This window comes from Haliaeetus leucocephalus, unplaced genomic scaffold, assembly GCF_000737465.1.
Source record: "Haliaeetus leucocephalus isolate CR32 unplaced genomic scaffold, Haliaeetus_leucocephalus-4.0 Scaffold657, whole genome shotgun sequence".
NCBI classification, from domain to species: domain Eukaryota; kingdom Metazoa; phylum Chordata; class Aves; order Accipitriformes; family Accipitridae; genus Haliaeetus; species Haliaeetus leucocephalus.
This window is the reverse complement of record NW_010973093.1, coordinates 280276-292959: the sequence shown is the minus strand read 5'-3', so window position 1 is coordinate 292959 and position 12684 is coordinate 280276. Positions and strand designations below refer to the sequence as shown.

General features: G+C 45.5%; 1 protein-coding gene across 2 annotated transcripts in view; it reads right to left on the bottom strand.

Moving 5' to 3' along the window:
- TMEM104 (transmembrane protein 104) overlaps positions 1-11210 on the bottom strand; it is a 43383-nt gene extending 32173 nt beyond the window's left edge. For both annotated transcript variants that reach the window (XR_775135.1, XM_010579286.1), the window contains exons 1-7: positions 11086-11210; positions 8964-9085; positions 7316-7397; positions 6260-6362; positions 5761-5841; positions 1217-1316; positions 340-448 (exon numbers count right to left, since the gene is read on the bottom strand). Coding sequence is in view for 1 of the 2 variants with exons in the window: in XM_010579286.1 (XP_010577588.1) it covers positions 340-448; positions 1217-1316; positions 5761-5841; positions 6260-6362; positions 7316-7397; positions 8964-9085; positions 11086-11130 (642 nt within the window). In the remaining variant the exon portion in view is untranslated. The remainder of the gene's footprint in view (positions 1-339; positions 449-1216; positions 1317-5760; positions 5842-6259; positions 6363-7315; positions 7398-8963; positions 9086-11085) is intronic.
- Positions 11211-12684: the final 1474 nt, after the last annotated feature.

The following is a 12684-nucleotide window of genomic DNA, read 5'->3' as shown; positions in this document are numbered from 1 at the left end:
CTTCAAAGCAACAACTACTTAGCCAGCCACTAAAAAAAACCCTCCACCCTTTGGCATGGACGTATCACCTGCTTAAGCAATATATAACTACACAACAAGAAGAACAGAACTCTACTTAAACTCAGAATCATAAGGATTATTCTGACGGCCACCAAACCGAAATACAGCCATGTTACCAAGAATAGAGAGGGTGTATTTGGCCAAAAAGTTCAGACTGAACCAAAAGCTTCACACCTCTGTTGTTCACTTGAACCACATCATCTCTACAGGAAAAAGTCCCTACCCAGTAGAAATAAAGTTTAAATGGAAATAATGGTCATCCCAGTTTCAGAAACTCACCAGATACAGTCTGTAAGCATCAATTCGTCGAATTGGCCCCCAGCACTTGTCCGTATCATTATACTTTGTGCCATCTCCAACACTGCAAGAATGGTTGCCAGTGGCACTGCTGGGAAAGGAGGGAGAAACAAAAGACAGTAATTAACTCCTAGCAGATGTCATCCCCTCTCCTGCATTCAAGAAAGAGAAATGGTCAGAGACCTGAAGTGTTCATTCCTCCCCCTCCCCCCCCTTACATTTTCTGGGCTGTGTAACACAGCAAGTCACTGAGTACCATATATTTGAAGGCAAATTCTTGAATTGTCTGCAGTTATTTACAAGCTGGTCATCAAGCTAGCAAGTTTGGGTCATATATAGATCATTGAGGTTTTCCATTTCCAAGTCAAGAGTCCAAATCCAGCCCAGCACAGTTTTGATCAAACAAATCTTTTTCGTTATCTGTTTCTTTGAGCAAGGAACTGGTTTCAGTCCAGAGCTAAGTCCATGTATGTCACCACTCACTGGTCACAGACTTAGTAAGCATCACACATCTCAGCTCTTACCAGAGACAGAGAAGCTAAAATATTGCACAGGGCATAGCAATCAAACTACTGAGCAACGAGTCCCACGTCTGCAAGGTGCTGAAGCTGGAAGTACTTCACACTTGAGGAGTCATCTGAAATCAGGTCAGCTACTTTTCAGGCAGGCAGCAGGCACTCGGATTGGGAATATAAAACAACTTCACCTTCCCACTCACAAACAATAAGCTGTCCTTGAATCATTTCTCCACTCCGTTCTTCAGAAAGTAGAGCTGATCCCAGACTTATCACACCATCAGATCCAAAAGCCTGCTCTCTTCTCTGCAAGCACACAACCCCATAGCAGTAAAGACACTTACCAGGTCACTTGCATGAGAGAGACCGGTACAGCTGCTGCATAGATTGCCAGGTCTCCATAGAGGTAGATAATTATGCAGAAATAGAAGAGGTTGACACCCACTGCAGGAAAAGAAAATATTGTACAGAGACAGCAGAGTACACAGGGACTTTTGAACTATGCACTTCAAATACACAAAGCTTTTTCAAGGTCTTAGAAATAAACCACCATTTGCCTCCACAGTTTAATTCTTTCTGCAGCAAACTCCACCCAAGGGTCACATCAGCAGCTTAGGGAACTTAGCCACAGCACAGCAACTGACAGGACAGGGGACGCCTCAGATCTCAGCTCTGCCTCCTTCAATACCTGACACGAGGCCCTCTAGTTCAAGCCCATCCTCCAGTTGCTGGTCAAGACCAACAGGTCTCACATAAGTCATCTGCCTGATGAAGCTGTCAACTTGTAGCAGCCACAGGCAAACATCTAGCTGATGCTCACGGACTTGGTGGGAGCACAGCTTGACAAACAGTGAAATGAAGAGAGAAGATGCTTTTAGTCCTCTGCCAATTCCAAACCCTTTGCCTGCAAACCTGCAGGCCTTTCATGTTAGGGATTTGGCGCTGCAGAGCTCAGGTTCCACAGGGCTGAAATGGAGCTGCTTTGGGAGATTCCTCACCATCAGCAACCTGAGCCAAGGTTCAAACCTGCAAAGCTTTAAAAGTCTGTTTCTGCAGCCCTCTTAACACCCCTACTGCCATAGTGTACGCTGTTCCTGCCTCATACTGTTTTCTTGGATAGGTTTTTTTTCTTTTTTATTTTTACAGCTTGCCTTGCTTTCACCTACGAGACTAAAAAAAGTCTTACACAAGTTAATTGGGTGCACAGAACAGCCTTACTGGGGCACAACAAGACACTGCTGTGGAGGGCTAAAATCTGCAGGGATAAAGAAATGCTTGATAAGACACCAGGATTCTTTTCTTCCAAGCAAGTTAGTATAAATCTTACCACGGAAAAACAAACTGGAACTTATTTTAGTTCAGACACTGGTGAGCTACAAAAAAAGCCTCAGATTTGTTTCATTTAGGAAACTGACACTGAAGGAAAACAGCTCAAGGAACCTGCCCGTACTTTCAAGTTGTGATGCCACCTAATGCTTAATCCTAATGCAGCTTGGGCAAATCAAGTCACCTCTCCAAGCCTCACACGTGACAACTATCAAACAAAGACAGCATTACTGCAGGAATGCGGACTAATATTTCTACAGTGCTCGCATGCCCCAAAGTTTTACCATGTTTTGCCATCATACTGCCCCTTGATCTCCAGATGTCAGGAAACATTAACAAGCATCCTCCTTCATTTAAATAAATTATTCAATATGCTGAGCCTCCTTAACATAAAACATTCCTAAAAAAAACAGCTGCACTGGGAAAGCAGCAAGAAAACTTCCCTGCTTCTGTAAAGCGGCATGCTAAGCCAGTACTCTAAAGCTGTTCCTGGTTTGTCTAAACAGACAAATGGAGATCTTACAGAAATTGTCAGATCACTTCATATAGTTCTCCCCTTGTCTTCTTCCTCTGTGAAAGATTTAAGATGGCTTCACAGTTGAGGAATCTCTGCATTGTTCTGAAGATGGCAACAAACTACCTACCAGTTTTCTCCAATTTCACATTAAAAAGGGTTGAAGGTTGTAACAAATACCTGACACAGGACAGAAGCTGCAAGACACACTAAGCACAGGACTACACAGACTCAGATATAGATTCTGTTTTGGGATTTGCTACTGATCCCCCACCCCCAAAAAACTAAGGCTAACATGACCAGCTAAGCCATAGCAGCACCACCAAGTACCCACCCACCAGCACACACTATATCCCCATTCCAGTGCCGACTTCTCTGTCTGTGGGAAGTCCAGGTGACACTCCTCTCCCAAACTCATCCTCTCGAAGGCAGGAAGACTTTAGCATCAGTTCTTTTATAAACTGCTGCTGACCCTCCCTGATCAATACTCTCATTACTAGACACAAAGCGAAGAAAAAAAAAAATCAATTACTTCCTGTGGGGAAACAGCATGATAGATGTGCCTAGAATCCATTATTGCAATAAATGACTGCTTGGTCCCAGAAGAAAGCACCCAACATTGCAAATTAAAAAAAAAAATATTAAAAACCCCAAGTTCTTCAGAGCCAGCTCTTTTGAAAGAGCACACAGGCCCTTCACAGCCTAAACCTAAGCCAGCTCCCTTTAAGAAAGCAGACAGTCTGAAATTGAGATTTATCCCCAGCTTACCTCCCAGGACTGCAGATTCAACTCCTGTCAGATTGTTGAAAATAAAAATCAGTCAAGAGAAAGGAGCAGAGAACTCGCTAGAAATCAGAAGCTTTGAGGTCTATTGCAAAGCTTTCACCAGCCTTCCCTCTGAAGGCTGTAAAGCCCTCAGACACCTTGCATTTGGATCCATGCTTTGTATATCATGAACAAAAACCCACCCAGACATTTGCTAGCTGTGAAACTGCAGAGGTTGGTGCTTGGAGCTGGGATTTCCCAAGTGTGGCCCAGTTTCTCAGCACTAGGCAGTAGCAACTGGTCACTGAGCAACTGCCCTTATTGAAGGCCTTTCTGTGCAACCATCAGAAGGAAGCACTTCAGCAAGTATCTACAGAGGGAGATACTTAACTTGTCTGCTCTCTGCAACCGCTCAGTGGAGCAGAGCATGTCTCTGAACTAGGACTCAGGAACAGTATAGGGATGGAGCCTGATTGCTGAGCACAGAGGAATGGAAAGCAGCAAACGAGTTACAGCTGCCCCAGACCCTTTGCTGGGTATACCTCACCTCATGTGGAAGGCACAATTGTTTCAAGCTATGGTCGAGCTATTCCAGCTGCCTTTGTGCAAAGGGATTCATCCCTTTGCATTGGGCTGAGCAGGTCCTGGGGAGGATTCCTAACACAGAAATCAGATATCTCTGGCTAAAGCAACACTAAGAAGAGGGATTAAGATTTAGAGTACTAAGCAGTTTATATCACTTTGCTAGAAGTGTATCTCAGCGTCTGAGGGGAGAGAGGACGTGTATTTCCAGCACCCTCTACTGGCTGAGCAGCAGCCAGCATCAAGGCAGAGAGGTCTTAGAAGGCAACTTTCCTCACTTTGGGGCGTCGTTACCATCTCCCCCGGTGAGGCACATGCAACGCAGGGGCCTTCTGGAGCTTCCTTATGGGAGCACTCCACCTCCTGTGATCCCCCAGCCCTCCTGCAGCTGAATCCACAGCAATACTGCTAAGCCCTGTTATATGGTGCTTGCTCTCAAAGCAATTTCCAAACATTCCTCCCCAGAGGATGATCGAGAGACAGGGAAGTGTTCACGGCGTTTTACAGATGGCAAATCATACAAGCAAGAAAACTTGCCGAATGTTAGAGCAACCCAGTGCTACAGGCAAGACTAGGAACGACATTTCTGAGTCTCCAACCCACACCTCTCCTCTGAGCAGGAAAGTGGCAGCCTGATCCAAGGTGGACTATTTTGATAGTCCTAAGTGATGTAAATCTACAAAGGCCCAGAGGAGGCAAGCTTTTTTCAACTGGACTTTAAAATCAGAAATAATATAGTTCAAAGAATCTTCACTGCTTAAGCCCAGCTATCCTTCAGAGGCAACAGTCTTACACCAGCATAAAGCTGATGTAATGTAGTGGAAAAAACCAGCCCATTGTGTCTTTGTAAGGTGGCCAGTGAACAAGAGAAAATGTCACTTTCCTCAAGAAATGGGGCCTGACAGGCTCAAAACTGCACAGCCATGGTGTCTGATGATTTTCTGGCTCTGCACAGCATTTCAAATGTACCATTTTACAAGTTTCAGAATACCTAACATCGTAGTTTGCATTTCTGTCACATGCAGCAACGGATACAGCTTTATTGCAGTACAGTTACAAGTTTGTTCCCTGGCATACAAGAGACATTTAAAAGCAAAAATACAAGACAGCTGCCTGTCATATGCACACCAGAGACTCTTTCAGCAGTTCATGTCCCAGCAGCAATCTTGGTGACTCCCCAGACACACACAATTCTCAGAAGCTCTCCCCAGAAGTCTCTCTCCTTCAGATTGATACTTATGGGGTTCAGGGAAGCCCAAACGTCTTATTCTCAAATGCTACAACCAAGATGGAACTAGTGAACACTACAGCTGGGCTCTATTGCTTTAGAGTGGAAATCACAGAGGATAGATGCAGTTCACAGTCAGGTTAAGGGCAGTCAGAAAAGGCACTGACTTACACTTACCTGTCTCAAGAAACTGGGCCCGTAACCTGCAGTATTTTGGCTAGTTCCACTACCACCACAGCACCCTCGCCTTCACGCAGGTTCTGGCCCATCTGACCCATAAATACTCTACTTTGTAGAAACACCACACATGGGAATGAATACAGTCCACAGAAAGAAGGAACGACACTTTTGGGTGGAATCATCACAAACTCAGGATGCAAACGCACACTGAGAAGCACACAAACTTAAGGAAAAGCCATACGCACAACGTGCAGGAGGACCTGAAGGGACTTTTGAAAGTGTGAATCACTTACCTTTATTGAAGAACATGGAAGCCATCTGGCCCATTTCCACCCTCTCAGTGATTTCAAAGATATTGGGTGAGCCACGTCTCTCTGCAAGTTGAACACAAGAAGTGTTTCAACCAGTCCCTTCAATAAACCAAGAGGCCAGAAGACACTATCTGAAGACACTCAGGAATCTCTAGCAACAGTTTGAAGGACAGTATGTACAACCCCACAGCTGCAGAGTCACTGGTCCAATTACTCTGCTGAAGCTAGTTTAAAAGTGTTTTGAAAATAAGATGTTCTCATCTTAGTGACCTAGAAGCAAAAGATCCTTATCAGACTGCAGATGGTAAACTGAATTCTCAATGAGTCTTATCTTGCAAGTGCTAAGGACTTTGGGATGCGAGCATGTGGACTTAAGGGTGAGATGGACATAAGAGTTCTGCTCCACTTGCTGGAGCCCACTGGGACACCATCTGCAGAGAAGAGGTCTTGGATCCAGTGAAAGCATGAACCAGGTACTTACGAACTGACAGGATAGGTCGTGTCTCTGCTCGCTCATAGCCATCTTGGAGGAGAACATCACTGTCAGATACTCCAGAGGAAGAATCCTCATCCTCGTCATCCTCCTGGAAGAAAAGACCAGACCACTGCTCCACTGCTGAGGTGTCTGCTACCCACAGTCCAGGCTGTGGCACCACCAGTGACATGGTCTCACTTCCAGAAACTCAAAGAAAGGTCCCAAACACAGGCGGGCAGGACATGCAAGCAAAGGCAATACCAGGGAGCCCTTGGCTCAGGATGCTGTGGAGAGCAGAAGAGGGCACCAGCAGAGCAGGCTGCATTGAGTGATAGGCTCTGCTGTCCTAGCCTAGGTCATGCACACAGCAACAGTATCCAATTCATGTAGTGATATGTGGCACAAGGAAGTTAGAAACTTCGTGCAGCTCTGCAGAGTTGCAGAACTGGTAGGAAAAAGAAATATCCAAACATATATAGTCTTAGCTGGTCAGAGCAGCCAGGTCTAGCTCCCAACTCCAACCCATAACATATAGGTAGGGATCTAAATCAGTGCAAACAATTACACCTCGCACTGATCCAGAAAAGCCACTAAAGCCAGGATCCAAAAAGCCACAAGTAAGTTTTACAGCAGGGACATACTTCAGGACTGTTCACTCCCTGGGATACAGACTGAATGACAGCAAGGACATACCAGCCTGTCCCAGTTAAATGACCTGAGATCAGCAAGGATTTATAGACCTCAGCACACTCCAAATGGCACCAATATATTGGCTGCCACCTCTCCACATTCACTGAGCAGTGCTTCCAGGCACGGAGAGCGCAACCAGTAAGAAATGTGAACAGCACAAGAGATTTTTCAAACCAGGAGCAGAAAATCCTGTCTTTAATGAGCAACTCCACGGGGAACTAACAGACATATTTTATATGGCAAAGTTAAGTACAGTAGAAATTTATTCCTTTAGAGTTACTAATGAGGCAAGGCAAAGATGGAGAGGAATCTCAGGCAAGTCCTACTGGATAAAAGGACAAGAGAAGATGGAAGATTAAGCCCCACACAAACCTTGCGTTTTTCCATTCTCTTCCATCGTAGCTGGGCATTTGCAGCAGCCATGGCTTCCACCACAAAGGTCGTAGTCATATAGCTAGAGTGAGAAATTCAATTGATATCAATAATAGTCAAGAACTGTCATTGAAGTGAGATGGAGAATTATTCCCATCTGTTTGTTTGCAGGAGCAAACAAACAAACGAGAAGAACCCTTTAACCAGCTACACACACACACACACTGTGTTTTTTGGCACAGTGTTTCATCTCAGTTTGCTGCTCCTTTCTGTTCTTGAGATTAAGGTGTTCAAGCAGACCACAAAATGCAGTAAAATATAACGTGCCTTCAGATATAAGAAGACACTTTAGATATCTGGAAGGCACCTTTCTAGCGTTTCTGTGGGTTGAAGGCGGCAAGAGGCCTTCCCCCTTTGTTAGAAAGCAAGCTTCCTTCCTCTTTTTAGGGCCTAGGATGAACACAGTACTATTCTGAAGCTTAACTATTAGGGCCTGTGGCAAAGGTACTATGGTCCCTTAAAGAATCTGTGTCTTCTTAGTTTAATCCAGTGCAGTTTTGGTAGGCAGGTTTGGTGTTTTGTGCTCTTCTGCTGACCTTGAAGAATTGCCTGCTGGTGCTGAGTTTCATACATTGAATTTATGCTTTTAAACTAATGTATCTAAAAGGAACTGCTTCCAAAGCTCCCAGTGACTGGTACTCCCACAGTTTACATTTTATCAAGCCTTTGCAGCATACAGCTTTGAGGTGGAGAACTTAAAAGCATTACTACAGTCAGTACTGACCATATAGTACCTCTATATAGCAGCACCTAATAGATCCGAAAAGGACTGCCTCCAAATCAAGGGCACATTCAGCCTGACAGCGCTGGTTACTGACAAGAAAGGAACTTCTAAATTCCATTCTTACAAGTGGCAGGAGGGGATTTTGTTTTATTTTATTTTAAAACCAAGCAAGAAACAAGCAGGGATTCACGGCCCGTCAGAAGATGGCAATTCTATTAATAACTACTTTGACATCAGTGCTGTATCAACAGCCTTCGGCTCCACCTGCTGCTCCAGCAGGGAGACATCTGGGCAGAAGCTCATGGCGAGCCAGAGTGAAAAATCATGAGACCAGCTCCAAGGTCTTGAACAGCAAAGGTGTGGGGGGGAATAAAATGGGCCCACTATACAGTAATTTGTTTTCCTGACACTCTTGCAGCTGCCCAGAGCATTGCCAAAAGCCAAGAGAAAGCTAACACAACAGGTCTGCATCACATCTGCAAGTCACAAAGCAGAGAAATGACCCCATGTCACCTGTGATCCGGTTAGTGTTTGGGGAACTGATCTGTGACAGAGGCAAGCATGGGATGTACCCACAGTGAGGAGAGTGGCAAAAAGGGAGCTGGGAGAAAGGTCCCAGAAGGCTCTGGACTGGAGAAAAAGTCTTTCCCATCAGTCAGGAAATGGGATGTAGCACCATATTGCAGGCAGTCAGAAAATGCATCCATCCAAATAAGGTCCACAGGCAACACAACTGCAGAGAGCAATGCTCAAGCAGCAGAGGGACAGGATCACTCAGAACGGCAACGAAAATCTCAGTACTGTCCTTACAGCACTACCCAACTGAACCCCCCAATCCCCTAAAGACACATACTCATGTCCTACCTCATAAATCCCAGGAACATTAGGAGAACAAGGCTGACGAGCCACCCTGCTGTCGCAAAGGCCTTCGGCATGGTTAGGGCTCCTGTTCCAACGATGAGGTTGAACATGTAAACCAGACCAACCTGCAATCATCCACATAATCCAACATGAGAGTTTGCAGCTGTGCCAGAGATCATCCAAGACACCTCACATACAAGCTGATTTAAATGGAGAGAGCCATCTTTAAGCAAGCAGGGTGGGAGCAAGCCCATGCTAGAAATAAATATAGGCGGGGACTGATAACCAAAGAGAACAAAGTGAGTGTCAGCACATTTCTGGAGAAACTGATATTCCTCTCCATTTTTCTAATTATTTTTAATATTTTTTTTCTTCTAACTTTTAAAGTTAGAAAGCATGTGAGCTTTTTGTTTGTTTGTTTTCAAATCCACTGCCTTCTACCAGAAGGGTCTACACTGTGGGTTGGGGTCTCTCCTTGTTTTCTGACGTGAACCTAAGTAGTTATGACTATATACATAAGTTACCTTTCAGAATCTCTTGTTCTTCTTTATTCATAGGTCAAGCAGGAAATACCCAAACAGAATTCCAATTCAAAGCCTGCTTGCCATTTTACCAATAAGCAGCTGAGCACATTCTGAAGAAGGGATTTTACTTCTGGAAGGGAAAGCATTTTATCCTCTCTGGCAATGAGCTTTTTTCTGCCCAGGGGCAAAAGATAACTGTGCACCTGGACAGGACTCCCCCCCAGACTATAAATTTAGCTGAACTCAAGATCAAAAACTGCTCCAAAGTGTTTTGGTTTTTTTTATATAGGTCAGAGTCTCTCCAGAGGACAGCCAGTAAAGAACTGTGTATGAGTACACTTTTCTGGGTGTGGAGCATTTAATATCGGGAGAACTATTCCCCAGAGACCCTGTGAACACTCCTGCCCTTCATTCATTGCCATACACACAGCAAATTCATCTTTTGACAAATCTCCCAGAACAACAACAACAAAAAAATCAGCCACTGCAGCTTGCAGGAAAGTTCTTTTAATTCAGCTGGCAGAGCTGTCATTCCCTGAGCACAACTCAAGTGCCCAGGGCCATGACTTACTCATCAGTGAAGGACTCTTGAAAAAAACACCTCAGGTGATTTTCCTTGACTTTGGTCAAGTAGACAGAGCTAAGACTGCTGCCCATGTGTTCAGTCTGGCTAGACATCTTCAGGGAAAGAGGAGGGAGTCATAGCCTTTGAGATTAGACTCTAGGAAATTCATGCAACACTAACACAACGATGTAAGAGCAGGTGACACTAATCCTTTAGGGTCCAAACGTCCCAGTTACTGTCTTGTTCTCTGTTTTCTCAGTTGTGACCTACTTCTGCAGCCTAATATCCAGTTCTTCTAAATTCAGTCATTAACATGGAGATGAAAGTTTTAAAGCATTTGAAAGCCAACACACAGATTGCAGGACTGGTTCTATATTTAGTGAGTTCACTCCAGGAAAAAAAAAAAGTTTGCAACGCGCTGTTTTTAAGGATTGACACTAAATAAACACTTGTGGCTATGAAAACCAGTATTTCCAGTAACACAGGAAAGCACTAATTGGCTCTGCAGTTTCACAGGACACCACATTACAAGGAAGAAACATCTTGGTTACTGCTTTTAAGTGAAGTGGTTTAAAACAAATTACTACAACATCTACAAATAAGTAAACTTTAAGCAATTCAGGGCAAAACATTATATAAAGTAAAAAAAGAGAAGCAAAGTGGGATAATTTCAATGTCACTATCCCCCCTGTTTATGCTGTCTTCATGTGACAATTTAAGTTGACAAAAACATTAACAAAATGCAAGAAAAGTGGGTAGCAGGATGCAAGAGCTGATATGGGGCATGAAGCTCTTTTTACCACTTTTAGAACCATACCTTAAGCAGATATTGTCCCTTTACATTATATAAAGTGATCTGCGATGTAAAAAAACCCCAACAACTACAAGTACTAAGCATTTTTAAGTACCTTTGACCTCCATCATCTCTTGAAACACTGAGGTTTTGCCCATGGGGAAGTAGGAAATGAAAACACAATGTTGAGGGAAGAGGATTTTGAAAAGACTTGCCAGCAAAACCACAAACAGCAGTACTTACATAAGGAGAGTAAAGCTCTCCTGTATCAGTAATGCCCCCAGCCATGTTGAAGATGGTGGGGAGGCTTCAAGCAAAGCGAGGAGGGTGTTTTCAAGAGGGTGTTTTCAACTTCTACTGCCTTTAACCTAGGGAAACATTATAAAGTTGCGTTAGCTTTGTTGGAAAGAAGAGGAACTCATGAGTCAGCTTTTGCACATTGGTCTTCTAATATTTGAACAAAAGAGGATTTCAGCAGGACCTCGCACTTCGGACAGATATACCCCACTCACCAGCACCACTTGGTTCAATTTGAAAAGTACTTGTACCTGTTAAACTAGTTTAAAAGTAACCAAAAAGCCCTGCCCTTTCACAGCATGTGATGACAAACTTCACCTTCCCCAAACAGCCAGAGGGGCCATTTCAGACACTAAAACCTCAAGAGGAAGAATGCCTGCCTCGAGGATGATCTCATACCGCTGTTTGTCATGCAGCTACTACTCTAAGTAAGCACGTGCCTCCTGCAAATGAAAGCAGCAAAAAACCAGCCTACAATCTCTCCTCATCATCTCAAGTATAGAAACAAGTAGACAAATGAAAATACTGGACCTATGAAAAACACCCCAAGATGTTTTGTTACACATACCAAGGTTTCCAAAGCATAAGTATTTGGGGAGCTTCACATTGTCTTCAAAAAACTACATGGGGAGGGGAGAACCCAAGCCTTCCAAAAGGTTTCGCAGTCAATAAACAATTAGCCATAGTTGAATTGAAGAGCTTTATCAAATTCCTCTTACTTCTCTAGATGCTCCTACGTAGCCACACCAACTGGGACAAATCATCAGCATGAACTTCACAAGCTAAGAGCACTACTAAAAAACACCAAACAGCTCATAAACTTACAGACACACGCTAGATGACAGGCAGCACAGCTCACTGTGGTCATAACTAGACCGGCTCTCAGAAGAAGAGGCCAAATATCTTTTACAGCAGACCTCGACTCCAGTCCCTGAAGCCAAGCTTAGCAAACCAAAAGAAAGCAGCAAGACCACGGGCCCGCTAACAGTCAAGACACCTCCGGGACACGGCTGGGGAAAGCGTGCTCATGCAGGGCACCCACCCCAGCCCGGGACAGGCCCTACCCCAGGGCCCGGAGCCTACCGAGGCCTCCAGAGCTGCCCGGCCCTGCCGCTTCCCGGCTCCCCCCGCGCCTGCCCCCCGGCTGGCAATGCTGCTCGCCCAACCTGCCCTCCCCGGGGAAACACCCCCCGCCCCACAGAAGCCCCCTACACCCCCGAGAGTCCCCTCCCCCCCGCCAGGGCCTTGTCGCTCCAGTTCGGCACTGCCCCACACCGGGACCCTCCCCAGGCCTCACCCCGCGCCCCCGCCTATGGGACCCCTTCCCCAGGCCTCACCCCACACTCTCCCTCACAGAAAAGCTCCCCAGAGCCCACCTATGAGCCCAGACCCACCCCCCTCACCTCGCACCGGGACCCCCGGTCCCTCACCGGCGGCGGCTCGTGCCGGCGGCCCCGCCTCCTTCATCGCGGGCCACTGACGGCGCACGCGCCGCCCAACGGCGACCTTCCGCGCACGTGACCGGCTCCCCGGGCGGGGGCGGGG